Raw genomic sequence first — 27,618 nt, forward strand, 5'->3', positions numbered from 1 at the left:
CTCTCTGTCTCTCTCTCCCCCCTGTCTCTGTCCCCCCCCGTCTCTCCTCTCTCTCTGTCTCTCATAGTTCACATCCTTCTATAACAGTCGGTGTGTGTTCTTGCTTCTACAATATGTTCTTCTCTTTTTTTTGTCCTTCACAATCTGTTGAACTTGACGTATTTCCCTTGCTCTGGAACACTGCAGTTATTGTTACTTCTAGTATAGCCTTATCTGTAAGACGTATTGTAACAAATTGCATTTGTTTTTCAGCTTCGACAGTGAATGGGAGACATCGATGTACATGCTCTTTCTTTGCTGAGATATATTTTACAACCTCATGAGCAAATTCACATTGAAGTATCCCATGTCTGTCTGCAGAAGTCGGGAAAGACCGTTTTAAAACAAACTGATTATTTTTTAATGCTTTTTCTTTTTTTAATTTGGTAAAACTTTGGAAACTGGGCACTTTGCCTGAACACACAGCTAGGCCACAAGGCCATTATACTTTAGGTGTAACGGATTCACTCAATTGTCCAACCAACTATGAAGCTTGTATAACTACAGAGATGCCCGTCATGCATACAGTGGGAAGCCCAGATTGTGGCTTAACCCGCTCAGCTCAACAGACTATGTCAAGGAGTCATTGCAGAAATATCAGGCAGAAGATCTCCCAGTGGGAATGCAGGACCAGCAGTGGCTCATGCGAAAACCTCCTTGATTTAAAACCCAGAAGATCTTTTAGTGCGCAAAATGGAATTACAAAATCAACTGAAAATCTACTGGATAACAGAAAGCCAGCAATAAATCATGGCAAGAACATGGACTTGGATTTTAGGGAAGGTAGTAGAGGCAACTTGTTGGATGATGAAAGCAACAAAGTAATCCATGAAGAAAATATTTATGAAGACCAGCTAGAAAGCCCACCATACTTTAGCAAAAAAGAAAGCCCTTTTTTAAATCCTGACATGGACCTTCCTCCAGGAAATTTTTACACTTCTCCAGAAATGTTTAAGAAAAGCAATGTGATTGTTGATGACTTAAGAGAAATGGCTTTAAAATGTAAGCAAAGAAGAGCTCAGAGCATTTCAGTGGAAAAGGAACTTAATTTGAGATGTCTGTCAGATCAAAACATTGCTATGAAGAGCGCAGAAGATGACTATTACGATACAGAGCCATTGAATGATGGGCCATTCATAAACCCTGTACCCAAGCCACGAAGGACATTTCGCTATGCCAACTGTAATCGCCCAGAGAAACGTATGGAGGGTAACCACAGGAGGAGAAAGTCTGTAGATGAAAGTGACACAGAATCATCTGATCCCTCCATTCCACCTTCTGAGCCAAAGAAACCTGCAAGCAGGAAACTGAGACCAAGATCAAAAAGGTTAGTGAGCTTTTTGTATCTTTTTAAACGAATCCTAAAGAGAAAGATAAATATTTATAGGAAGTATTTGATGTGTTTTGTTGAATGTTAATTTGTTTTATTATTCCCCAAAATTACCTGACAATTTCAGTGTATAGAAACAATCCCTTGTTGTTTTTATACTATTATCTAAAGATGGGTCAGTCCTTGGGGGATAAAGTTATTGTATGTTGAATAAATGTAGGCAGTGCTCAAATGTAAATACTTCCCCATTCTAAATGAAAGTCCATAATAATGGTATTGTCTGACATTATGAATCCCTAGAAAGCGAGACAAAAAGTCAAGTCAAAGGGAATGTATAGTATTTTCTGTGTCTTTTAGGCAAACAAACAAAATTAGCTTTATGTAACACACACACACACACTCTTAGGCCTTTAGGAGCCCTGTGCGAGAAAGCTTTACAGTGCCCCTCAGTGGCCACACCCTTCAGTGGCCACACCCATTTCTCCAATATCCACACCATTTAAAGACTCCCATTTTGTTAAGCCCCAAAGAAACATTAAAAAGTATGATAAAAATAAAACTTTTATTCAAAGCTAATTTTAAACTTGTAGGCACAATATAAGTATTAATAAATAAAACAACAGAAGGCAAACAAGCAAACAATAAATGTCAAACTAAAATAGAGTCTATAAAAATAAGGTGTCAGGTTGTCATGCAGACCCTAGTAAGTGCATCTAGAAAAGTAAAAATTGAAAACAGAACACAAAACCTAGACTACATGTTAAATCAATGAATGACTATTGCCCAAATATACGAAACATTTATTTGGGCACATAATAATTTGTTTGTGAATGCGCGGCAGCCATGTTGGCCACCAACGCATATGCGAATGCATGCCACCATCTTAGAGGCGGGGAGCATGACGTTGCGTGGCGTCAGGTTACGTCACACGCCGATATAGGCGCTGCCAACTTGGTGTATACCTAGATATACACCAAGATGGCAGCTCCCAACACGTGCGGTGTCATATGACGTCATGCGCCCTGCCTCCAGAACACGCCAGTGGCTGAATCCAAAATAGCATAAAAATTTGTTTTGTTTGATGAAACGAATGAAAATTTTTAAGTTTTCGTTCACACAGAGGCTTCACATTCATTCCCTATTTACTATTACCAGTTTATGAATGGGGAGAAGCCTCTGTAGTGAGTGCTTCTCTCCATTGAGAAAGTCACAGGAATGAACAGGAAGTGATGAAAATCACATCCTGTTCATTCATAACTAGGACACATAGTACTATGTGTCCCCAGTTATTTACAAACACTGGAGTGATCAGATGATCACTCCAGTGTCTGTGCTGCACAGAGGATCGGTAAATGTCACTGATATTTACCGATCCTCCATGTCGGCCGCCTGGCGCCCTGTGCGGCCGCACAGCTCGAACACCCCAAAGGGTGGCCCGACACACACACACACACTGTTCAGCCATAACATTAAGATCAACCGTCTATTGATTAGGTCCCCCTTTCACCACCAAAACAGCCTTGACCTGTCTTGTCATGGGCTCCACTAGACCTCTGAAGGTATGCTGCGGCATCTGGCACCAATCACCCAGTAGCAGATCCTTTTAAGTCCTGAAGGTTGCGAGGTGGGGCCTCCCATGGATTACTTGCTTTTCCAGCACATCCTACAGATGCTCGATTTGAATTGAAATCTGCAGAATTTGGGGGCTGCGCCAACACCTCTGACTCATTGTTGTATTCCTCAAACCATCCTTGAACCCTTTTTTTTAGTGTGGCAGGGTGCATTATCCTACTGAAAGAGGCCACTGCCCTCAGGTAATACTGTTTCCATGAAGAGGTGTACTTGGTTAAGCAACAATGTTTAGGTAGGTGGTAAATGTCAAAGTAACATTCACATGAATGGCAGAACATTGCCCAAATCATAACACTGCATTCGCCGGCTTGCCTTCTTACCATAGTGCATTCTGGTGTTATCTTTTCCCCAGGTACGTGATGCACAAGCATCTGGCCATCAACATGATATAAAAGAAAATGTGATTAATCGGATCCGACCACCTTATTCCATTGTAAGCATCTTTGGTGGTGGACATGGGTCAGCATGGGCACCCTGACCAGTCTGTGACCACACAGCCCCATACACAACAATCTGCATATACACCTTTCTATCAGAACCAGCATTACCTTTTTTTTTAACAATTTGAGCTACAGAAGCTCTTATGTTGGATTGGACTACATGGGCCAGCCTTCGCTCCCCACGTCCATCAATGAGCCCTGACCGCCTATGACACGGATAATGTTCACCGGTTTTCCTTCCTTGAACCACTTTTGGTTGTTCCTGACCACTGCAGGCTGGGAACATCATGCAAGAGCTGCAGTTTTGGAGTTGCCAAACCCAGTCATCTAACCATCACAATCTTGCCCTTGTCAAAGTTGCTCAAGTCTTTACGCTTGTCCATTTTTTCTGCTTCCAACACATCAACTTCAGGGATAAAAAGTTAAATTCCTGCCTAATATATCCCACCTTCTTCCAGGTGTCATTGTAACAAGATAATCAATGTTATTAATTTCACCTGTCAGTGGTCATAATGTTATGGCTGATTGGTGTATATCATATCAGTATGTGTTAATGCTTAGGGCCTGTTCACATGAGATCAGGTCCTGATCAGCAGACGTGGAGCTGCTGATGCAGTGTGTTTTTGACCGCGTTTTGGATGCGTTCTAGCAAAAAAAAAAAAATTATTTTTTTTTTTGCTGGAGTGGGGCTGTTAGTATGTTAGCTGCAACGCAGTGCGTTTTTGACGCGTTTGCGTATCCGTTCCATTTCCGGACCGTTTCCGGACCTGACAAAATGTGACATGCAGTATTTTTTCTGTCGTAAGCTGAACGGACTGCGCACGTGAGAACTGGAGCCCATAAAACACATAGGGATACATTGGGATGCATTTTGAGTGCAGCAGCGTACGGAGCCGGTCAGCACACAAAACGGACGTCGTGTGAACAGGCCCTAAAAACTGTGTTTCAAGAAAAAAACTATAACTACATATGTACATGGGGCAGCCACATTTGCTCATTGCATACACAGGCTCTGCTTCCTACTTTTGTAGTGCAACGCAATGGTTGCTTTACTCCTACTTCTTACCATTCTAGACTGTGGGTCAGTTGAAGCAAAGCACTCCCTGGGTGGTTGGTATTTTTTCTCAACAGTTGTTCAGAGAAAATGATTCAGGCAATTGGCCTGATTCACTGGGAGCATCCTCTTTAAGTGACTATCTGTGAATCTCTATATTTACTAAAATAACAGAAATATTTTCTAGTTTTCAAGAAAGGGCAAGTAAAAATGAAAAAAAGTTATAAAAAAATGACTTAGACTTTAAAGGAGAACTATGGGGTTAAGGCTTTTCCCCATAGTTCTCCTTAGGGTAACGGGAGGATACAAACTAGCGACCTCCCATCACCCTGAGCTCAGTATACCGCGAGCTACAGCTCGCGGTATACTGAGACGCGACAGTATACCGCGAGCTACTGCTCGTGGTATACTGAGACGCCGCAGCTGAAGCGGATCCCGACAATTATGTCTGGATCCGCCCAGCTGCGTGAGTGACACCCGCTCTGATCCGCCAGTCAGCACTGGCGCATCAGAGCGGGGAGGGGGGAATCCAGCCCCTCCCCTGTCACGGCTCTTTGCCATGAGAGGATCGAGAGCTGAGCGAACGCCGGTATGTGTTCGCTCACTTCTCGATCTACTGAGCCGACCTATGACAAGTCTCATTGTCACAGGTCGGCTAGAACTATGAGATGAGTGAAAAGCACTCACCTCATAGTTCTCCTTTTAAGGTAAACGCAATAATTACCGAAAAACCGGTATCGGTGCATCCCTATCAATAACCATATATAGCAGGCACTAGGCAGGTGACACATTTGTTCAGCTGCTGATCGCTTACCAGTGCTAGGTGTGTGCCATTCACTGTAGATCAAAGTAGGCTGCTAGTGTAGTGTGGGCAGCTAGAAAAGGCATGTTTTATTGTATTAAAAGCATTCTAGGCTTACAGAAAAATTATCTAATTGGATACTAGCTTGGTCAGGTATAATCCTCCTTATTGTAGATGGTAGATTATGCTCTCATTTTGAGAAAATATGTAAAATCACAAGCAGTGTGAGAGCATATATGAGGCCATTCTACATATTTGCCCCTTTTCCCCATGGAAGGCACAATTGGCCATTTAACACAGCATGTCAGGTGACAATGAAGTCGGGTGTGCCAAGTTGGTCCACTTGTGCCTCCCATGAAGTCATATCACAGAGGTGTTTGGGGAAAGAATATGAAATGGCCCGAAGGGCAACATGTAAAAGGCATTCCTTTTAGGATAATGGATTTCTACCTAGACAAATGTTTTTTTAAAAATTGTAATTGGGAGTACGGAAAATAATGTTAACACATAGTTTGTAAAAAAGCGTCACTGAAGAATGGCATAAAAATGCTATATGAAAATAGTCCATTTTTTTGACTGTATCACTAAAAGTTGTTTTTTAAAATTTTTTTTGTAAAACACATCAAATGTATTCCATCACCTATCTTATTCAGATGGACAATGCCGACCCAGTACTATGAAATTACATGAAAGCTTATACATTGTATGTTTCTTAAATCTCACATTATGTAACTTGTCTGTTAAAGGATATGGCCACCTAAAACTGATTTTTCAGCAGATAATTTTCCCAACTTCACCACAATCAATTGCTAATACAAATAGGAGTAGGGGTGTTTCACTCCTTTCTTTGTGATTTTTTCACATAAAAAGTCTTTAGTCTGTCTCCAAAAGACAAATATCCTATTATGACAGAGATCTGCCTTAGCAGTTACAGACATAGCAGCTATGTCTACAAGAGTACTTTAGGCATGACAAGTATAAAATATAGCAAAAAATACTTTTATCAGAAAAAAAATTGTTTCGAAAGGTTCTCATATTGCACATAATACTCAACAGTAATCTATTTGCCATAGAGAGACGTCTGATGTACGTGTATCATAAAGATGTCTTTGAAAGCAACTATTCCTGTGTAAACTCGTCTTTCATCTTTTTCATCTGCATCCTTTTTAATCCATCCCACATGCAATGTTGTGGCTCATCTAATAGCATTTGTTTGTCTCTAGGAAATCCTTTGAATATGAAGATGTTCAAACATACAGACGTCTTATACAACAAACAAACCATCCTCAGATCTCCGAAGAGCCTAGCGAAGTCACACAATCTACTCTCTATCACACATTGTCTGAAGACAACATCTATGAGGACATCATGTGTAGGTTTTCTACAACATTTTGTATGTTATAGCATCCTAAATGTGTTTTAAAGGGAATGTTCTGCATCTCTGGGCCCTATCGTCTTAATGTCAAAAAAGTTGTCAACCCCCCCACACATTTCTTAAAAAAAGGAAGATGCAAGTCCAGTGGTGTTAGTTTCTGGTGAAATCCAATCTTGCATGCTCACTCATGCAGACATTGAGTCATCCGCCCAGTGACCTGCTTCTACTTCTTGCTGCGCAAAATTGACAATCTGACACACTCATTATTAGAATTCCAAATGGCCCAGTTGTCACCCCTAGTGTCATATCGGAAGCCAGATATAGGGCAGGATTGGGCTGTTTACTAGAGTAAACTCTAGTAAAAGATGATTTCTGATTGGCTGCAATGGATTGCTGCTCTTTGAACACTCTCTGGTGATAATTTGGCTTATTCTGTAATTGCAAAGAGCAACATTGATGTGTGTGGCACAGTTACTCAAGGCAGCAGTGATTTGGACACCACAAACAGCTATGAGAATGTATAAATGGTAGCAACATATAAACCATGAGATTTTACTTTTCTGTTGTGAGATTTCTGCTTGGCTGCTATTGGTTACGGTACTTTATATTACCTACTTTCCATTTCTTACCGTCTTAGTCTACCTTTTTCAGCGATTGGTAGCAAAAGTAACTTAAATTTACAGAGTGCAATTAGAAAAATAACCAAATTGTGGTCAAAGTTCACCTGTCAGCAGAGACAGCTTTGTAAACCGGCCAAAAAATGCTGGCCCCTAACAGGGCCTTCACATAGCCCTAAGAGAAGGTTCACACCATTTTCTGTACCACATCCGGAACACACTGTGTTGCGTTTTGCCACGTTTTTGACGCGTTCAATTTTAGGTCTTGCTGGGGGACCTCTACATGACCTACAGAAAGCCAGGAAAAGAACGGCACAATGCATGCACATAAGAGACATGAACTTACCACAGTTGTTCTTTTCAGAGCTGCTCAAATGATCAAAATGTGACACGCAGTATTTTTTTGGTCTGGTCTGGAACTGACTGCGATGGTGTGAACTGATGCTTTGAAGAGCATAGGGAAACATTGGAATGCATTTTAGGTCCAGAAACAATCTGGTCTGATCTGGAGGTGATCTGGAGGTGGTGTGAATGGGCCTTTAAGTGTATTTCCACTTTTGCAGCCAAATTGGGACAACACCTACTTTATACACTGAATGGTCAGATTATTATGACCACCCCATCAGTACTTCATTGGGCCACGAGATGACTTCATTAGGCCACCTCGTGACTCCACGAGATGTTGAAAGGTGATGCGAGGAATCTGACACTGCACGGTTGCCCTTATGTTGTCTTGTACCAGTCTTGCCACTCTCCGTTCTGCCCTAACATTGACTAGTCGCTGACGGCCACAATTCGCATGTTCAGACCCTGATTTTCGTGCTGACAGTCCAGTCTTTAAACACTTTAACAACAGCTGCTCTTGAACATGTAACGAATTCTGCTGTTTTGCTGATACTCGCTCCATGGCTCAGAGCGCCAACAATCATCCCACGTTCAAAGGCTGTTAAATCGCGTTGTTTACCCATATCTTCAGAAAAAAATCACTTCTACTGTCGTGGTAAACAACCTGCTTCCCTATTTATAATGGTCTGGCCCTCTAGCAACTTCAGCGCAAAATTATAGCTAATTTGCCTTCAAACGTCAGGTGGTCATAATAATCTGGCCACTCAGTGTATTTGTTACAATCTCTCATTAACCTAGCATAACTATAAAAACATAAAATCAATTAATTTGTTTTCTCCAGATCCACAGAAGGAGAACCCTTACGAAGATATCAAAATATCTCCTTTACCATTATGGCGGGTCCCAAACACATGGAAGATCCCACCTCCACGATGCACAATAAAAGCACCCAAGGTTGGTCTGGTTTTTTTTTTTGTAAGTTTTCTCATTAAATGACTTCCTGTATCATTTTTGCAGTAAGAAGTCCCCCAGTGGCCATGGAGCTCAAGTATTAAATCAGTTTATTTACATGCACCTGCAAATGTTGGTGTAGTGAAGAAATAGAGATTGCACCCTCTACACATTAGGGAGTTGTCAAGCCACACATGATATAGAGTTAGGATTCACACTTTAAATGAATGCCACAGTTACTAAACATAACTGAGAACTAATAGAAAAAAAAGTTGTTTTCCTTTTTTGACTAAAAGTAGAGATACAAAAAGATCACAAATTAACAAAATATTAAAATAAAATTACAAGTACACATTTTATCCACCTTAATATAATGAATAGGTTCTCGTTATTGTTCATCTATCATTTTTTCAGATTCCATCAAGAACAAACTTTCTAAAAAGGCAGACATTGGAGCTGAAAAGTACCAAGCTGTACATTCACAAGAAGGCCACAAAGGATGCAACCTTACCGGTAACACTGATGGAGTGGAAAGTGTTCAAAAGTGGAGGAGACACTACAAAGAAGAAAAAGAAGTTCCCAAGGGTATGCAGGATTTGAGGTTTTGCTGTGAAGTAATAGTCCCTGGTGTGGGCATATGCCCTGGTATGCTATATGATATAGTAAGATGCGATTTTACAATTCTTTATAGACATAGCAGAGCACACAGACAGGCTTCACTGTCATGAAGCGTCTTACCTGTACAATACAGTGTTCTTTACTGTCTTTTTTGCTATTGCTTTTATGTTAAAGTGACCCTAAACTCAGGAGTTAAATCTTAAAAATGGAGTCAAGTACATTACAGATTAATAAAAATGTATGTTATTTGTGTATCACTGAGCTGTAGATCCTCAAATCATCTCTGAATTCATGCAGTCACTGTCCTTCCTACTTTTGTTCCCCATTGTCCCTGTGTGTGTTGTAAAGGAGCCACTGCTCCAAGCTTGCTCCCGTGATAGACTACAATTTTAAGTTTAATTTGTATTGAGATTGCAGTCCATCATGGGAGCAAGCTTGGAGCAGTGGCTACGTTGCAACAGACACAGGGACCATGGGGAACAAAAGTAGCTACCCTCCAGAAGGAAGAAGAGTGTCAGCATGAATTCAGAATTGATTGAGGATCTACAGCTGAGTGATTCACAAATACGTTACATTTTTGTTAATAGTTAAGGCACTTAAGGTTTAATTCCTCAGTTTAGTGTCACTTTAACAGCATGAAGATAAAGTTTGCAATAAGGACAAGAGTGAGTCAGATAAGCACAGCTAAGGAAACAAGGAACACTAGTCAATAATCCCTATACAATCGGTATATTTTTCAGATAAACTTTATTTATATACTTTCTCTTCTCAAAATAATAATTATCATCTTGGACAATATATAAGATGATTTATTAAGCCAAGTTAAACTCACAAGCCCAAATAACAACACAAACAACAAGAATTCAACAATCGATTTAAAGATTTTTTACTTTGTTTCAAGTTACACCTATATTCAGGGTGTAACATGAAACATGGTCAAATCCCCAGACCTCACTCCCAAACCACCCTCCTATTACCAGTATCCTGGGGCTCTACTCCGCACAGAATTCTGTAATGTACTTGAAATTAACGTGGCTGTGCCGTGCCACCTTTTGACAAGATTTGTGAATGGAGAGACTACAAGTTCCTCTGCCGTGGCCACTGCACCTGTAAAGGACAGGCAAAAAGGATAGCAAATGAAACACAAAAAAGTAGAAGTTGTACATGGTAAAACTAGAAGGTAAATTAAGTCTAACACATCCATGCTAAAGTCATAAGTGGACCCAAACATCTCATTAAATCAGCAGGGCTAACCGCTCAAATTAGATAACTGCAATAAGTTTTCGAGCTGTACTGAATAAAATGTCTTTACTCCAGATGCAACATTTTTTTTAATATCCTTATCTTCGTATGTTAGCTTTGTAAATTGAGTCTCGTGTCTCATATTTCTGTTGGCTGTTTTTAGTGTTTTCTGAGATCAATGGAGGAAACTGTACAACTCCTCTAAGTACACAACCGTGGCAATAGGGATGTGACACTTCGCTGCCTATTTCCAATAGAAATATCAATGGGCAGTAATCACTGAGAAAACTCGTTGTCCCCTGAAAGGCAGTTTTTTCATGTTCAATGTTACAGATTTATTCTACAGAACATATTAATGACTTCACAGAATTTATCAAAAGATTAAAGCATTTAATTCCTTTACAGTGCACCCTGCATATTAATATTATGAATGATCATGTTTCATTTTGTGTTCACATGTAATCCAGATGAAGTCCACTGCTCCTATACAGGATGTATTTTTTTAAGAAGGAAACACACAAAAGATCCTTCCTGCTTCATCCCTGCCACAACTTGTTATCTCATTAATGCAATATGTGTGGCCTCTACTAAATGCATTTGTCTTCTGCCAGCCTCTAGTATCTGTTAAAGCCTATTTAATTGGGTGTGGAATACTTCTCATGGACTACAGCTGACCTTTGTAATTGCTTAGCATTGATATTACTGACATTTATTTAACTGTATGTTAAGCCTGCACATAAAAAGACATGTGAGCAGATTAAGCCAAGCAGCATCACTTCTACTTTCATTTCAGTAAGGAAAAGACTTCAGCAATAATTTTTTTTCTGACTCCTCTTTTTAGAGTGACTTTTATAGCTAGAAAGGCTCAAATCAAGGGGCACTGGTGTGTAATTCATGTTATAGATTCCTGCATCACTTTAGTTTAGTTCAGTGTCATCTGTTTAAAAATATATTTCAACCCAAGTACAAATACATAATATATTGCAGCATGCCATTCCTTAGATGTGGTGGTTGCATTCATTTTATTCAGTTTATGAACTTTTTCAACAAGTACAGAAAATATCTGTTGATCTTGCCAGAAATACAATGTCCTAATCGCTTCCTGTGAATTGAACTGAAATTTCAAACAACCTTCTCTTCCTTCCAAGCTATCTTATGTAAACTTTAAAGTCCCCTGCCCCTATGTAATAGAGATGAAGTGAGGAAGATGTATTTGTTTTCCAAATCAGGAGGAAAACAAGAGGAAAAAGGAAAACTAATGAATCCACCATTAACTAATGAAATGAATGCATCTACCACATCTGAACTTACATTTTTGGCTTCAGATTAGCTTCAACAACTTCCACGTAGTATATTGGGCACTTTTGTGTAAATTGACAACAACATGATATAATCTAGAATTTTAATTTAATTGGTCAAGAAAGTAATTATATTAACACAGTTATCTTTTTATAGCTGGTAATGAAAATACAGGATATTTTTGATACGAAGCGTGGAAAAAAGAAAGTCAAAGTTCAGACATTCAATGGACAGGACACTACTTCATCCAAAGGCAAGTCTTTAAGATTGAATCCTTGTTGTATCATTATGCAGTGTGAGATTTACGGCCACATAATACCAACATGGAGCTGTGGAATGCTATATATATATGTTGTATTAAGACATGCTCCATTGCTTGCAAAAATAAATCTTTAACAGCATTCTCGCTAAAATATTGGAGGTTATCTGTCATGTTGCTGATAAAAGATAAACATATCTCTGAAAATGTCCATTAGATGAACATCAAATCTAGGTTTTATGGTAAAATACAAGTTAAAAAAACAATGTTTTATCTTTACTGATTATCACTACCATTTGATATTTTGCAGGAGACGCAAGTGAATCTGAAAGTGAAGCAGAGGATCGTCAGAAAAGTAAGTAAAGTAATATGAAAGGAACTGCAATCTCAAACATTATATGTGCTTAAAGTATATTTCCACTTTTGCAGTCAAATCTAAGAAAACCCCTTATATGTTTATTATATGTTTCTGGTCACACAGCATATCTAAAAATAATGAAAAAATATATTTCTTACCTTTTTTGTCTGTGTAGCAGGTCTTTACACCCATCAGTTGTAAACTAGATTTGAACAATGTCTGTCCTAATTTCAGATACTAGAGGCTAATTTCTAAATGACAGGAAACTCTGACCCCATAAAAAAAAACTAGGGACAAACTGAGCTTATCAACATACAATGCGTCCAGATCTTTGTTAGGACAGACATTGTTCAAATCTAGTTTACAACTGATAATGAGATCTTCCAGCATAGTACAAAAAGGTTTAAAACTTTGTATAGAGAGCACATTTTTTTCAGAATAGAGCATTTATTGTGAAAGCAGCAATGACTGCAAAAGTGGAAATACACTTTACAGTGTTGCTAAAGCAAAACTGTTTTTTTTTCTCTAGTTTTAGGTAGTGGTTCTAACCATTTCTCACTCTATCACACTTTTAATGCTATCTGCGTTATCTAAAAAAAACAATAATTGAAATGGTGTCTTTAATCTAACAGACATCACAGATATTTTCTTTGCGTACCAATGTTTATAAGATAATGTGCTTTCGTTGGCAGTATGCTGCATTGTTTGTCTTTTGATAGATTTTTACACTTTGTCATGTTGATATTGTAGTTAGCATTTGCCTTGTCAACTAGTTTTACTTTTTGGATTTTTTTTCCATGGTAATACATTATTATAATTAGTGAAACAAATTCTACTTCACTTCTTCTGTTAGTGTTTTTTTATTACTTGACTTTTGTAGGGGGCAGCCCTCCCTGTTCTACAGTAGGCAGTACTTTAAATTTGGCCAGGATGCCAAGGACTTTGTTGCCTGACACCCAACTCACCTAAGCCAACCACCCTGTCTGATATTATGAGATCCCCACCAATTGAAGCAAACTTGCATATGTTAAATAGTTTATGTAGATGGGAACAAGCAGAGTGGTGGGCTACAGCACTAGTACTAAAAGCAGCAGGGTCATGCCACAAGTCAGACTGTGGCAAAAGGAAAAAAAGGTCATCTTAGGGCTGGTCATGAGTTAGAAACATTCTTGACAGTTGGCCCATGTATGGAGCAGTTATACCAGAGAACAGGTGGTAACCAGATAAAGAAGCTGTGTCCGAGATTTATTATTTTAGTACTGGCACTGGTACCTCATGTTAATAGTAATACAATTAGTGTGGCCAGAGAGCATATTTAATGGAGATCAAATAAACACTATCTGTATGTGAACCAGAATAGCATGCTTTTTTCAACCTTGTATATAATCTCGCCACCACTCCCCTTCCTATTAACTCCAGATAATTTGGCCTTGTCACAGATTTCCCATCATTTATTTAAAATTGCTGGCTAACTGAAGTTTACCAATCTTGTTTGAAAAGAAAATGTAAAAGATGAGCAAGATAATGGCTTTATAAATCCAGAAAACCTTGTCTTTCTTGATGGACCAGCCTAGTTATCATAGATGAGAAGGTTGAACGTGTGTTTACTTGTTGACTGGGCAGGACTCATAGGCCATCTTCACTAATCTCATGACACCCATAACAATGTTTCCCAACAGATGATTTACAAGGAACCGAAAGTAGCAAAATAAAGTTTACGCTCCCTTGGGAGACATTTGATCAAAGCATTATGACATATAATGACTGCAAAGTTTAAACTATAGAAGGCTTCATATTAACAGAGTAAAAAAAAAAAGACTATAAGCATGAAACTAAGTTCAGTCATGTTCTTTATTGTCTCATGCAGAACACAATAAGCGTTTGGCTCATGTCCAGAATTCCCTGAAGCGCAACCCTCATTACCAGACTCTAGAGCGGGACCTTATTGAACTTCAAGAACAGCAACTGTTTGAGCTGTTTGTGGTTGTTTCTCTGCAGAGGAAGCCGACAGGAGATACCTATGTTCCCTATATAACACAGCAGTACCCCAGTAAGGTAAAGATTTTATAACTGTTAAAGAATTTCATAGTATTCATGTATTAAGCATTCCATACATTTAAATTCAACTTATCGTGATTAACAAGTTACGCCAAGAAACAAGACAAGAAATGTTGGTGGAAAAACTGTTATGGGGTTTTATATTTGGAACAATTGATATGTCAATAGCCTGGTTTTCTTTAGGGATAACTGGGAACAGAAGTTCATGGCAATGTTACTCTCATGCCATTAGTATCAAGTTGATTTTTCCACTTAAATTTCAGGTTCAATAATGCATCCTGTTATTTTCAATTATTCAGAGATCAAATTCCATCCACCCATTATCTGGTTTCCATACCACCAAGGAATAAGGGTACCTACAGTTAAGAACCCCCTTCCTTAAAGGGTTATTAAACCCTCTGCTAGCAAGCAGTAGATATATGCAAAAACTTTAAAAAAAAAACAAGGTGGAGGAGTTTTCAATAGAACACCGGGCAATTGATTTTTGTGGCTTAAGCCGACAGGGAAGGAGGGGCCTGATGACGCGGTGCAACGCTGCGCCGATCCCAGAGCGACGGACAGGTAAGTCTGTTACAATCTCAGGGCAAAAAAGTTGAGCTGAGGAACATATATTTTCATACCACCCATAGAGGTAATATTTTACCTCATAGTATAAAGGTTGCTAATAATAGTAATTTTGGAGTTTTATTTTACTACCTGAAGTATATTATCTGTATAAAATTCATGCTTTTTGACATTGTCAACAGAATGATCACCCACTGAAGCAATCTAAAGACACAGAGGAGAGGTTAAAAGTCATCCCACAGTTTTGCTTCCCTGATTCAAAAGACTGGGCTCCTGCGTCAAATTTTAAAAGGTAACATTTTGAAATCAATACTCTACAACGCTGCGAAATAAAAAATGTTAGATGGCAGTCAGAAAATGCATACTCTTTACTACCCTGCATATTGCAGCACATTCATTTTATTTAAAATATGCAAGTAAAAGATGCATAACCTTCCAACAATGTCTTGTTTCAGTGAAACCTTTTCATTTGTACTGACCGGTGAAGATGGCAGCAGATGGTTTGGCTACTGTAGGAAGCTTTTGGTAAGAAATATTCTCCTTCCTAAAAAACCTTGTTGGGTGTGGGGGGGGTTGAGTGTGGTGAAAAGAAACCTTGGGTAATGTAAGGCTATGTACTCTCTGACAGTTATTTTTACTGCTTTACAAATGTTTATAGTTTTTCCTGGTAAAAAGATAATCGTGAACTGCTTTCTAAATATAAAAAAAAAAAACTGCCTGCAAACTGCTCCTGCTATCCTGCTATTTAAAGACATGGAGTTAGGCTGAGCACAGGTGGTTACCACCTTTTAAAAAACAGCATATATTTATATTGTCCCATCCATTTTAATTCAGACTAGTGCAGTGAATGGACCAGATTGATTTTCAGGAAAAAACGTCTAGTATAGCAGAGACCACATGTCCAAGACATTGGTCATGTGACCAGGAACTGACTTTAGTGTCTTACAGCAGCTTTAAAACTACCTTTTAAAAAAAAAAAAAAAAATTGGGGTAAATATTAAAATTGAATATGGGTTTTAATATATGGTCAGTGTACATATAAATAGACCTTAGCTTTTGTTTTAATTTAAGCCTCCTGTAAACTCATATGTTATCTAATATAGAACAGTAGTTGGTAAAACAAAGTTACACTGAGGTCAATTATTGTCTTTTAGCCAGGTAGTGGTACTTTCATGTACTTTTTTGTAATTGTCATTACTAGCTCAGTCACATAATATAATTTGTTTTACTGGTATAATTACATTTTAAAAAGTAAGTTGTTTCAAACACATTTGAGGAAAAGAGAAAAACTGGCCCAATAATTGTTTTTAATGTGTTCATAATAACATTCTTAGTTGAGGTTTATTTTAGGTCATGTATTAATGAAAAGAAAAAAATATTTTATTCTCTGTTTTAGCCGCAGGGAAAAGGCAAACGTCTACCTGAGGTTTACTGCATGGTTAGCCGTCTGGGCTGTTTCAATCTGTTTTCTAAGGTATGTCTTAAGGAAAAAATGTTGTAAAACTTGACTATAAAAGTTATTGTGGCCAGCAAGTATATAAACTAAGCAGGCTTTCTAGCCAAATTCCAGTCAAGAAATTGTTTAAATATTCGGATATTGTGGGAAAGGTTTAGAACCATTCACTGTTCTTTATCACGGTCTTTGAGCACCATCAAGCACCTTCCTGTGTAATAGCTTGGCTCCCTGAATGTTTGTTTTTGGATGTATGTTTTGTTTTTGGATGTTTTTGTGTTTTTTTTTTTTTGGTTTTTTTTTTTAATAAGATTCCTTTTGTCTGCATTATGGAAGCATTGCATGCACAGGTCCTTTTTTTTTTGCAGTGTTTTTTCCTATAATCTTACACAAATGTCTTTCTCCTTCAACTTCCATTAGATCTTAGATGAAGTAGAGAAGAGGAGAGAAATGTCTCCAGCTCTGGTGTCTCCATTTATGCGCAGCGTCATGGAAGCTCCATTTCCTGCACCTGGACGAACCATAACCGTAAAGAGCTTTCTGCCTGGATCAGGAAATGAGGTATTTCTATTCTCATACTGGTTGGCAAACAGATGTCTCACTCCGAAAGATGGCTAGAGACACATCTACATCCCCACGCTACTGGAACCCAAAAACCAAATGTGCTCTGCAACTCTGGTGATTTTTGTGTGTGTTTCCATTTCTTTCCATTTCTTTATGGAAGAGGGGTAATCAATGCCTACATTAACCATGATTTTCCAAAAAGTTGGAAAATCTCTGTATGTGTATGAGATAATAAAACACTTCCGAGAGTTGTAAGAAATAAGTAAATTGGAAACTCGAAGAAATGTTCTAAAATCACATTCGGAAATTGAGCCATATATGAGCACCCTTATCTTTCACCTGGATGGGGTAAGATAGGCTGGCCATACGTATAGGCTGTAGTGATTCACCTAGTAATGTAGCTGAATTAGGCATCTTTTTTTTTATTTTTTAAACTGCCCTGAATTAGGGACAGAATCTGAGTTATAAGAAACACAAATGTTGCAAATGCTCATTATAATACATATTTTTAAAAATGTGGAATAAACGATCTGATCAGCAATTATTCCCATTTCTATACAGAAAATAGAACATTCTACTACTACATCATGAAAGTCAGCCAAGGGGGAGAGAACAGTGGTGGTGTGTTTAGTCACACAATTGAGTGGTCAGATTCCTTATTGTCCAGGAGCTGTCAGTGTGTGGCACACCTTAAAGTAAATCAGTCAGGCTTTTAAAGGGATATTATAAGTCCTAAATATATACCATTAACCTGTATGCCAGATTTTTGTGAATATGTAGTTATTTCAGACTTACTGACACAGATATTATTTAACATTTCAGTAAAAAAATATATATATGTTTTTTACTCTTTAAAACATTCATGAACATTTTTATAAACATTACATGGGGCACTTGGTATATAAACAAGCATATTCTTGTTAAATTATCACCTGTTGCAATTACAACCACTCAAGAAATCAATAGAAACCTTGTGTCTGAGGCGAGGTTGACACCTGGGGAACTGCTTTTTCAACCACGATCATGCGCGATTACACAGGCGGAATCATGGCACGATCTGCCTGGCGTGACTGGGGTGCCACTAGAAAATAATAGCACTGCCAGCGCAATCAGTGGTGGTGTGCGACACCATGACTGCGCGGCCATCCGTGCAGTTTGGTTCATGATTGCTGCACGGTCACGGTGTCGCACATCACCGCTGATTGCGCTGGCGGTGCCATTATTTTCTAATGGCATCCCAGTCGCACCAGGCAGATCGCGCCGTGATTCTGCCTGTGCAATCGCGCATGATCGCGATTGAAAAAACCACGTGGTGTTTGGAGCGACAAAGGGTACATCAATGGGGCTGTGCGGCAACCGCTGGGGACAACCGCACACAATTGCGCGGTCCCAGAATGCGCGTCCTGGGATCGCTTTAAGTGACATTAAACCCTCAGATTTTTTTACATAAACCAATACTGTAATGTGTGCCTTACTGTAATCCATGGTTGTTTCCCTTCTCTTTGCTGCTCTTCCTTTTAAATCTGTATCTCTTCTCATGCTTGGGGAGAACTTCACTTTGCAGCTGAGTGCCTCTTCCTGTAGTGCTGGCTCAGGTTGCAAACGTACACACAGACACCATGTAGCCATTCCAGAGACAAGGCAGTCTGCTGCAAAACAGAAGTTCTGCCCAGCATGAGAACAGATACAGATTTAAAAGGAAGAGCAGCAAAGAGAAGGGAAACAACCACGGATTACAGTATTGTTTTATGTTAAAAAATCTGAGGGTTTAATGTCACTTTAAGTGCTGTGTATGATATATTACATCACTGACTTAATCCCTTTATATTTATATACTGGGTATATTGAAAATACATTAAAGGAATGAAGCACAGCAGTGTTAAAGTAAAAGTCTTAGCCCTCTTTAGATATATTATTTTGCTAGAAACATCTCTTCAAAAATAACATATTGTTAAACTTTATTAAATAAACATTTTCATAAACTCTTTATCTGCAGGTTATTGAGCTGTGTCGGCCAATGGACTCCCGTCTGGAACATGTAGACTTTGACTGCTTATTTAGGTGTCTCAGTGTTTGCCATCTTATTAAAGTTTTTGCTTCTCTGCTGCTTGAGAGACGGGTTATCTTTGTAGCCGACAATCTTAGGTGAGAGAGTCATTTTAAAGATGTGCTTTCTTTTTAGTACGTTTTCTTTTTCCTTATGGTAATTTTGGCACAATCAACCTTTAGCTCTTTGCACCATTATATTTGTTGTTATTCTCCCTCCCTATTGCTATCCTTTTATTTCCTTGAATAATAGGGATGCACCGATACTGGTTTTTCGGTATCGAGGACGAGTACCAATATTTTTTTATCGTTAATCACCGATACCGATAGTCCCATTAAGGAAGCCAGGCAGCGTGTAATGACTCGCCACCTGGCTTCCTGATTAGCCGGGAAGCCAGGTGGAGTGTAAACGCGGCACCCGGCTCCCTGTTTGGCGGGGGAGCCGGCTCCATGCTCCCTAGTCATGAGGTGACGAGGGAGCATGAAGCCAGCTTCCCAGCCAAACAGAAAGCCAGGCAGCGAGTCATTACACACTGCCCGGCTTCCCGACCAATCGGCGTGTAATGACTCTCTGCCCGGCTTCCTTATACTGGAAGTATCGGGCTAGGCATCGGAGCATTTGGGCGAGTACGAGTAATCGCCCAAATACTCGGCACCGATAACGATTCTATTATCGGTGCATCTCTAATAATAATTATAATATCAACAAATGTGTCTCTGTCTGTCTGTCTATAACAATTGTTATAATATTATGTATTGTTTTTCTCTCTAGCACGTTATCCAAGTGTGCTCATGCAGTGGTTGCCATGCTTTATCCTTTCACCTGGCAGCACACCTACATCCCTGTCCTTCCAGCTTCCATGATTGACATTGTGTGTTCTCCAACTCCATTCCTTATTGGTATTCTTTCGTGCTCATTACCTCTACTAAGTGACCTCCCCATTGAAGAGGTGAGTAAACTAGTGTTTTTCTCCCTTATTGGGTAAATCAATTTTATAGGTGCTTATATCACCAATTTTCAAATAGCAAATAAGAAAGAGACATAATAAATATATCAAATTGTAAGAATGAGAACTGTAGTGTATGTTTTCTACAAATTTTCGAATCCTATCCAGTCAGTTTACAGGTTTGTCCAATCACTCGTATATCTTCTCGTTGTGAAACGTATCTATGAAACTATTTTTTTCTTCTAGGTTTTAATTGTTGATCTCTGTGGCAACAAGTTCATTCAACAGGTGAGAAATGTCCTTATCTTTATGTAGGCTCTTCCATTATTTGTGACTTAGTTATTATTAATGTTATTCATATGATTTGTGAGAATGAGATAGCCGTAGTAATTGATTGTTGCTTAATAGACCATAAGTCTGTTACTTATGGGCGGTGATACTCTCACTAGGTGTATGCTTTTTTAAACTAGACAATTGTATATATTTAGGTCATCTTTATTCACCTGAGTTCAGGTGGATGTTAGTCCCTGCCCTGTGATTTATATGTGCAGTCTTTTGTAACTCTGGTTTCCAAAACTGACAGCTCAGTCTGGTGCTTGGGGCATTCTGCCAAAATGTGGGAGTTCCATAGATATACCATCTGGCCTCCCTCCAAACCTCTCCACCTTTTCTGTACAGCACCGAGTGCACAATGCACGTTTTCTTTTGTCCCTGCACCTGACCTGCCCATATGAACATCATCATTTGGACATCTCCTTATAGGTTGCCACCTAAATGACACATTGACAGGTTTAACATGTTCAACAGGGAATAAATAGATGTAATAAGAGATCAGGGTAGCTGAAAGCTAAAAATAAGCAGTATGTATATACATTCGATTTGTATGTATAGCCAAAACTTTTAGTTTGGATAGAGAAGAGAAAAAGATAATATTAATATAATTTATTTTTTGTCCCTTTTGGGAAGATTTCCCTGTACTTCCTGTCTAAAGAAGCAACTTCGACAAAATGTCTACAAAATTGCCTCCAGAAGAGATGTCCCTTTTGGAAAATGTACCCTCAACTTTTGTTGTAGAGACGACTTTAAAATGTTGGGTTTCCCTTAACTTTCTGTTTCAGTCACACTGGTCTCTAGGACAAATAAAAAAGGATGAAGAGCAATAAAAAGTTAATAGCGGTCCTATTCCTTCTCTATTCTATCCCAAAAAACCCCAACATTTTGATCTACATATATTTTAAGTACTGCTTCTAAATATGCAAATTTGCAATATGTTTCTTTTATTTTTTTTCAACCGCAGTTGTCAGATGAAGATGACATTTTACCTCACAAGCTCCAAGCTGCACTGGTCCAGATCTTAGAGCAGAGAAATGATATCCTGTATCATGATCACAATTTCACTGAAGGTGAGAAGGAATGCCTTGTCTGATCTTTTTAATAGAGAAACATTTGGAAGTCTATATACACAGCTTGTAAATATTCTAAAACAATAGCAAAAATGGCTGCATACTTCACTCAATGATGCCTAGGCCTCATTGATGTAACACCTCTCTTTAAAATTGGAGTTTTATGTAAGCAATAGCTGAAGAGATCTGAATATGTGAGACTTTTTTGGGGGACTTTTCAGTTGTTTTGCTTTTCTATGTATTTGTAGATATCCTTTATGCCTTATTTGACTTAAGGCACACATATGTGATATATTTACATATGATATATTGTATTGTATCTGTACTATTTTAGCTTGGCACATTATTGTTTATACATTTTTTTCAGATATTTATTTATATCCTTTGTGCTTAGAAGTTCTTATTCACATTCACTTACTGGCGCTGACCACTTTATTTAATATTTGATTTGCCCAGAGTTCTTTTTTAACCACTCTGTGTAGTAATATGGAGAGGGGTTCCAACCTTTTTCAACTCTCATGGATTACCTCATTTCCAATTTTTTTTGCGATCTCAAACAATATTTATGTATAATATTAATATCTATAGCTGAACATATGCAATCTTATTAGAACTCTTTATCATTTTTCATGCTTTCAATAATATATAAACAAGTTTACAATTTTAATTTAAAATATGTAAAAAAATTAAAGATTTTAAACAAGAATATAGTAAGTAATGTGTAAGAAAATGTGTAAGAAAATACTGCTAGGAAACCTATAAATATTAGGTATATTTTGGTAACTTAGAGTCTTTATTGTCATAGTGTACTTATTTTTTCATGTAATAGGAGTAAACCAATGTGTTTTTCAAGTTATCTTTTCAGTATTCATTTTTTTTAAATAAATCTGTTTAAGTTATAAGTGATCAGCCCATTTTCTGGTGCAGAGAACACTTCCAGTACTTCTTTGCTTGACGCTGCAAAATTGTTCCAGTATCCCCTCAGTTTCCAGAAACTTTCAGTTTAGTGTAACAGCTTTTGTCAGTGCAATAAATGCTTAAGGGAGGGAGTTGATACTTTTCTTTTCATTAGGCTGCAGTGCAGTTTTTATAGTGGTCTGGCATAACTTTACCTGTAGCACTTCATAAAAAGAATTCCTGGACATTTTGAAACTGTTTATATGGATGACAAGTCCACTTAAACATTTTCTAGGATACCTCATTAAATGTAATGATTGTACTACTGCTGCTTTATGCTTGTTAGACTCAACACATTAATTTCATCATCACCAAATTATAGTATATTAAATAGACTGTCTTGTGCATATAACTGTAGTCAGGTGTTAAAGTAATATAACAACACCATTCACTTTCCCCCTACATGAGTTACATGTACTTACACTGTGTTTTGTTTTCTCTTCTCCCAAAAGAAGTCTCTCTGAACACCCTGGTATCAGAGGCCTTTGTGTGGTTCTTTGTGGAGATTGTTGGACATTACTCTCTGCACATGTATGTGAATGAGAAGGGTGAGCGTATTTTCCAAAGAGAGCCTTTTCGCAAGTCGCATACTTCAAGAAGTGTACGCCAATTTCTTGATCTCTTTATGGAGACACAGATGTTTGCTGGATTCACACAGGATCGGGAGTTACGAAAGAGTATCGTTAAAGGTAATGAACAATGCCTTTGGTGTCGTGCACCTTTAAATGCACCTAAAATGCAGCATTAAAGTGGAACTAGACCCACCAATTTAATGGTCTTCCAAAACAGTTACTTTCAAGGCTTGCCAACTGTCAAGGTTGCCAGCATGCTTATTTCAGCTCTCAGCTGAACTTTCAAGCCCTCAAATGGCTGGTGTCATATACTTGATCATATGTGCAGAACCATGGTAAATGCAATCCAAATAGAAGCTAAGATGGCGCCTTCCTTTTCTGTAAATGATAAGAGGTTGTAGTTCCGCTTTAATTTACATATTAAAAGGTGACTTAACCGAGCTGTTTTGCATTAACTAAACATTTTTGAATGAAGAGATGGAGTAATCGTGTGTAACCCTTTTGCTGCCAAGGCTTTTTTTGCATTTTTTTCACACATGTTATATTCCACATTTTAGGCCTAAAAATTACTTAAACTCCCAAACTATGTGTATATTTTCTGAAAGCAAAGACCCTGTAGAATAAAATGGTTGCAATTTTTTAATTTGTACGATATCGGCATAGCTCTTTATTAAACCCAAAACTTTGGTAAAAAATGTACCAAAGTCAATTTTAGTGCCCAAAAACATAATTCTCATTTTTTTTAAATCAAATATAAAAGATGAGGTTATGACAAGTAAATAGATACCCAACATGCCAAGGTTAAAAATCTTGGGCGTCCGTGAAAAAGCAACAAAATACGGTACCTCAAATTGTCCACAGGTGACATTTTAAAAGCCCATACAGGTCATCAGTTTAGAGATATCTGTGAATATTTGCCCTAGACTTATTGCTCTCACTCTGGCGCACGCAGCGATACCCAACTTGTACATTGTAGGTGACAGGTACTCTTTAAGGTGACACTAGGGGTCTAAAAGACCCCTAGTGTCAACCTTTTAATTCCAGATAAGCTATTGTAGCGCTCCATAGATCGCGCTCCAATAGCTTATTGCCCATCTTCTGCAGCCGAGCAATGACAGCTAAGGGACCGGAAGTGATGAAATCATCGTCTCTTCTGGTTCCTTAGATCAGGAAAGAGATCAGTGAATGGATGTTTGCGGGTCTGCTCCCTGGCTTCCAACCGACACTCGACATGCCAGTCCCGGGCCCGCAGGAGGGGCAGCAGAGCCCGGGAAGCAAGGCGGAGGTAGGCGCACCTCACCGACCCCTGGAAGTGATCTAGCGGCAGCTCAGACACAAGAATCTTTTCCACTGTAAAGCCAACAGTTGGCTTTACAAATGTAAGCAGAGTCCCGGCGGCTATAGTTTAAAGCAGTGGTTCTCAACCTGTGTAACCTCAGGACCCACTTTTGTCCTCGTTAATTAAGTCGCGGCCCAAGGCTTACTGCAATGGAACGCAGAGCATTAGGGTACCACACGTTTCGGTGCGGGTGTACGAACTGTGGGTGGGAAGTGCGTTTGGGGTACCATTCAAATGAATGGCAATGCAACACGCCTCCCACTTCACTAGTGTGAATGGGCATTCAAAAACACTGACACACACAACCACAGACAGGAAGGTCCTACCAGTCCCCTTACCTTAGTAGAACTGGAGGGGCTCCTCAGCCTGGGGTCCAGTGTGGGATGCTGTGCCGTGATGGAGCTCCATCCATATGTGTATTGCTGGTACCGGTCCCTTGCGGGCCCTGTAGAGGTGCTGGCAGCCAGAATGTGATGTCACTTAGGTCCAGGCACCTCTACAGGACATGCGAGGGAGCTGTAAGCAATGCATGTATGGATGGATGGAGCTTCCTCGCGGCCATAGCTCCTGCTCACCCAACCTCAAGCTGACACTCAGCACCGGGCAGCATATTTTGAATGGCTCTTGGCGTGAGAACTGACAGTGCTGCACTGGGGGAAGCCTCTCGCCTAGAAAAGTAAAAGGCACGTGGCGACCCAGTTGAGAACCAATGGTTTAAAGGGGTCCGTTGCCACTGACGTAAGAGATATGTCCGTGGCAGAGAAGGGGTTAATAGAGGAGAGAGACGGGAACTGAGTTATCAGTTTATTCTACAATAAATAACTTGTAATAACTACTAAAGTGTACAGAGATTGCTTTATAAGTGTGAATACATTTTTACATCCTAACCTTTACCATTTATTTTATGCAAATTATGGATTAACTTGAGTGGTATGAAGCCATATCTTATGAGCAGTCAATGTTGATACACTACACAGTTGGAGTTTATTTTCCTGCTTTTACCATTAAAAAAACCCTTTGAAACTGGATTTAACCTCAGTCCAGGCTAAGGTCTGAAACATGACCAGCTGCATCCCTTCCTTACCCCTGAGCTTCTGGCAACAGAATGGTGCTAAGGACACAGGTTCTTTTAGAACATGACCCTGAGGTGTGGTCTTGGTGACATTTTGTGATCTGGTAAATTTCTAGCAAATATGTAGAACTATTAATTCATATTTTTGTGCTTTTCTGTTTCCAATTCAGGTCTTTTTGAGGTACGAGCCTGTGAATACTTGAAGACACTTCCTGAGACAGAGCCCAGTGGAGTCAATAAATTTCTGAAAGGCTTAAGTAAGTTTGATTGAGAACCATTATAGTTTTCGTTTACCGTAAATCATTTTATTCACAATAACATTTAAAACAGGGTGCTTTTCATGATTCAGGGTGTGTAGAGCATGCTGGGATTACTAATAACAGAGAACATCAGTAGCTCTGCACATGTCCTAGACAGGAGGGTGTGTCTTTCCTCTGAGTCATTCCAATGACTCATTCAGCATGTGGGTGTAACCTGAGATCCTGATATTCTGGTCTGTACTCTCAACATAGCAGTAAATTGGAAATATACAACCCTGGAGTATCAGACATGAGCTAGCCATACACTGCTTACATTTTTTTAAAAGAACTCTCGTACGAAAGAACGTTCATTGGTCTTTCTATAACTTGATGGGGTCCAATCGACTTCGGCCGTGGTGATGAAAAACTCATAGAAGCAGGTTGGAAAATGTATATTAAACGAACAAAATTCAGTGAATGCGGTTTTCTTTTGGGAAACTCAATTAATTCCTAAATTGAATGTTAAAATCAAACAACATTTTTATAGACTTTTGCCATGTGTTTGATCGCATTATGTACAAACATTCGTTCAGAAGTCTACTACTGTATGGACAGCTTTAATCTGGCAATACACCAGAATAATTTAGTTAGAAACAAATGTGTTTTTGTTGAATTTCCCAATGGTTCATTGGGTCAAATGATGATTGATTTTGACCATAGTGATGGAACAAACAAAACTTAAACCAAAACAGTGAATGTGGTTTTAGTTTGGGAAACTCCTTTAATTTCAAATAAGAATGTTAAAACTAAACAAGATTTGAAACAGCATTCATCAGTCGACAAGTATCAGAAACTTGCCTATTGGCACTAGAAAGCAGGTTACACAGAGTTTTGGTTCCGGTTCCTATCAACTTAGGTCATGGTGAGGCGCAATCAGCAGACTCTTCTGTCAAGGTAAAAGAGGACTCTGGTATATTTTGTACCCCACAGTGCAGAGATGTGGCAGGTAACATAACCTAACATGCTTTAGGTCACATGACCTAAAAATGGAACCACCTAGAACCTGCTTTCTACAGCTGACAGGTACCTTTTTGTTGTCTGTCTTAATTCACCTTTCTATCTAATGCTTGCCTCTGCGATTTAAGCAGTTTTACAAGTAAATTAATAAACAATAACTTGTGTGTTTTTACTTGCAGGTAGTAAAATTAAGTTTCTTCAAAAGAAATAAAATTTAAAGAATCAATTCTATACATTATCGGCAGATCTACTGCAATGTTGAGGTCGCTGAATTACCTCACCCAGGTTAAAGCTTATATGGAGAATTGAGGATACAGAGAATTTTCTTTATTCACTACGCTGCCTTAACCAGAGTGAATGGTCAGAGAGGAGAAATGTAAACTGAATATTTGCTCCCTACTGCAGCCAGACCTTGTTCAGTGGACAGATGGACGCCATTAAATAATTCCATGTGCAAAATGGAAAAGGATATGGATTGAAATGATGGCATAATCTGCTTCAAATGGAAGGCTTTGGAGTTTATTCCTGTTGCACAATAAACATTGGCAGTGGTGTGCAGCGTTAATGGCTATGCATTTAGGGATGTGTTTTGTATTTGTCCATACATACAAACAAATCTCAAATATGTGTATGGCATATATGAATTCTTTGTTTCCTGCAAAGTCTGAACATTACTGAACATTCACACATCTATACAAAATTATCTACCAACGTCTCAACATTAATCTTAGTTGGATGGGCAGAAAAGAGAAATAAGACTACAGATGTTAAGAATGAAAAGTATCACTTGAAGGTATCAAGAAAGCACTTCTTCACTAATTTATGTGTATGCCGTAAATTAATTCTGGGTTTCATGCAATGATTGAACATTAAAGAACATTCATACATCTATAAACAATTATCTACCAACGTCTCAACATTACTTTTAATTGGCTGGATGTAAAGGTTTAATATGACTACAAATGTTAATAATGAAAAACATGCATCGAAGGTTTGAAGAAAGCACTTCTTCACCCACTTACGTGT

At 38.7% G+C, this 27,618-nt stretch overlaps 1 protein-coding gene across 1 annotated transcript; it reads left to right on the plus strand.

The window, feature by feature from the left end:
• The first annotated feature begins 430 nt into the window (after positions 1–430).
• On the plus strand, positions 431–26,803 carry DENND2C (DENN domain containing 2C). Its single transcript, XM_018569480.1, has 18 exons — positions 431–1,366; positions 6,521–6,669; positions 8,476–8,588; positions 9,000–9,170; positions 11,901–11,997; positions 12,314–12,358; positions 14,229–14,416; positions 15,166–15,275; positions 15,439–15,508; positions 16,380–16,457; positions 16,857–16,997; positions 18,997–19,145; positions 19,819–19,996; positions 20,240–20,281; positions 21,291–21,396; positions 22,806–23,042; positions 25,507–25,593; positions 26,772–26,803. The coding sequence occupies exons 1-18, from the start codon at positions 549–551 to the stop codon at positions 26,801–26,803; spliced, it is 2,811 nt and encodes a 936-aa protein (XP_018424982.1). The 5' UTR covers positions 431–548.
• The last annotated feature ends 815 nt before the right edge of the window (positions 26,804–27,618 follow it).

The sequence above is a fragment of the Nanorana parkeri genome, unplaced genomic scaffold (assembly GCF_000935625.1).
Source record: "Nanorana parkeri isolate BGI_ZX_2015 unplaced genomic scaffold, ASM93562v1 scaffold1341, whole genome shotgun sequence".
NCBI classification, from domain to species: Eukaryota; Metazoa; Chordata; class Amphibia; order Anura; family Dicroglossidae; genus Nanorana; species Nanorana parkeri.

What these genes read in the sequence shown, in the direction of transcription:
- DENND2C (XM_018569480.1), top strand. Translation starts at nt 549, where the DNA reads ATGCCCGTCATGCATACAGTGGGAAGCCCAGATTGTGGCTTAACCCGC. An exon ending in GCAACAAGTTCATTCAACAG is followed by an intron (nt 20,282 to 21,290) that starts GTGAGAAATGTC and finishes TTTCAACCGCAG; the next exon opens with TTGTCAGATGAAGATGACAT. An exon ending in TGATCACAATTTCACTGAAG is followed by an intron (nt 21,397 to 22,805) that starts GTGAGAAGGAAT and finishes TTCTCCCAAAAG; the next exon opens with AAGTCTCTCTGAACACCCTG.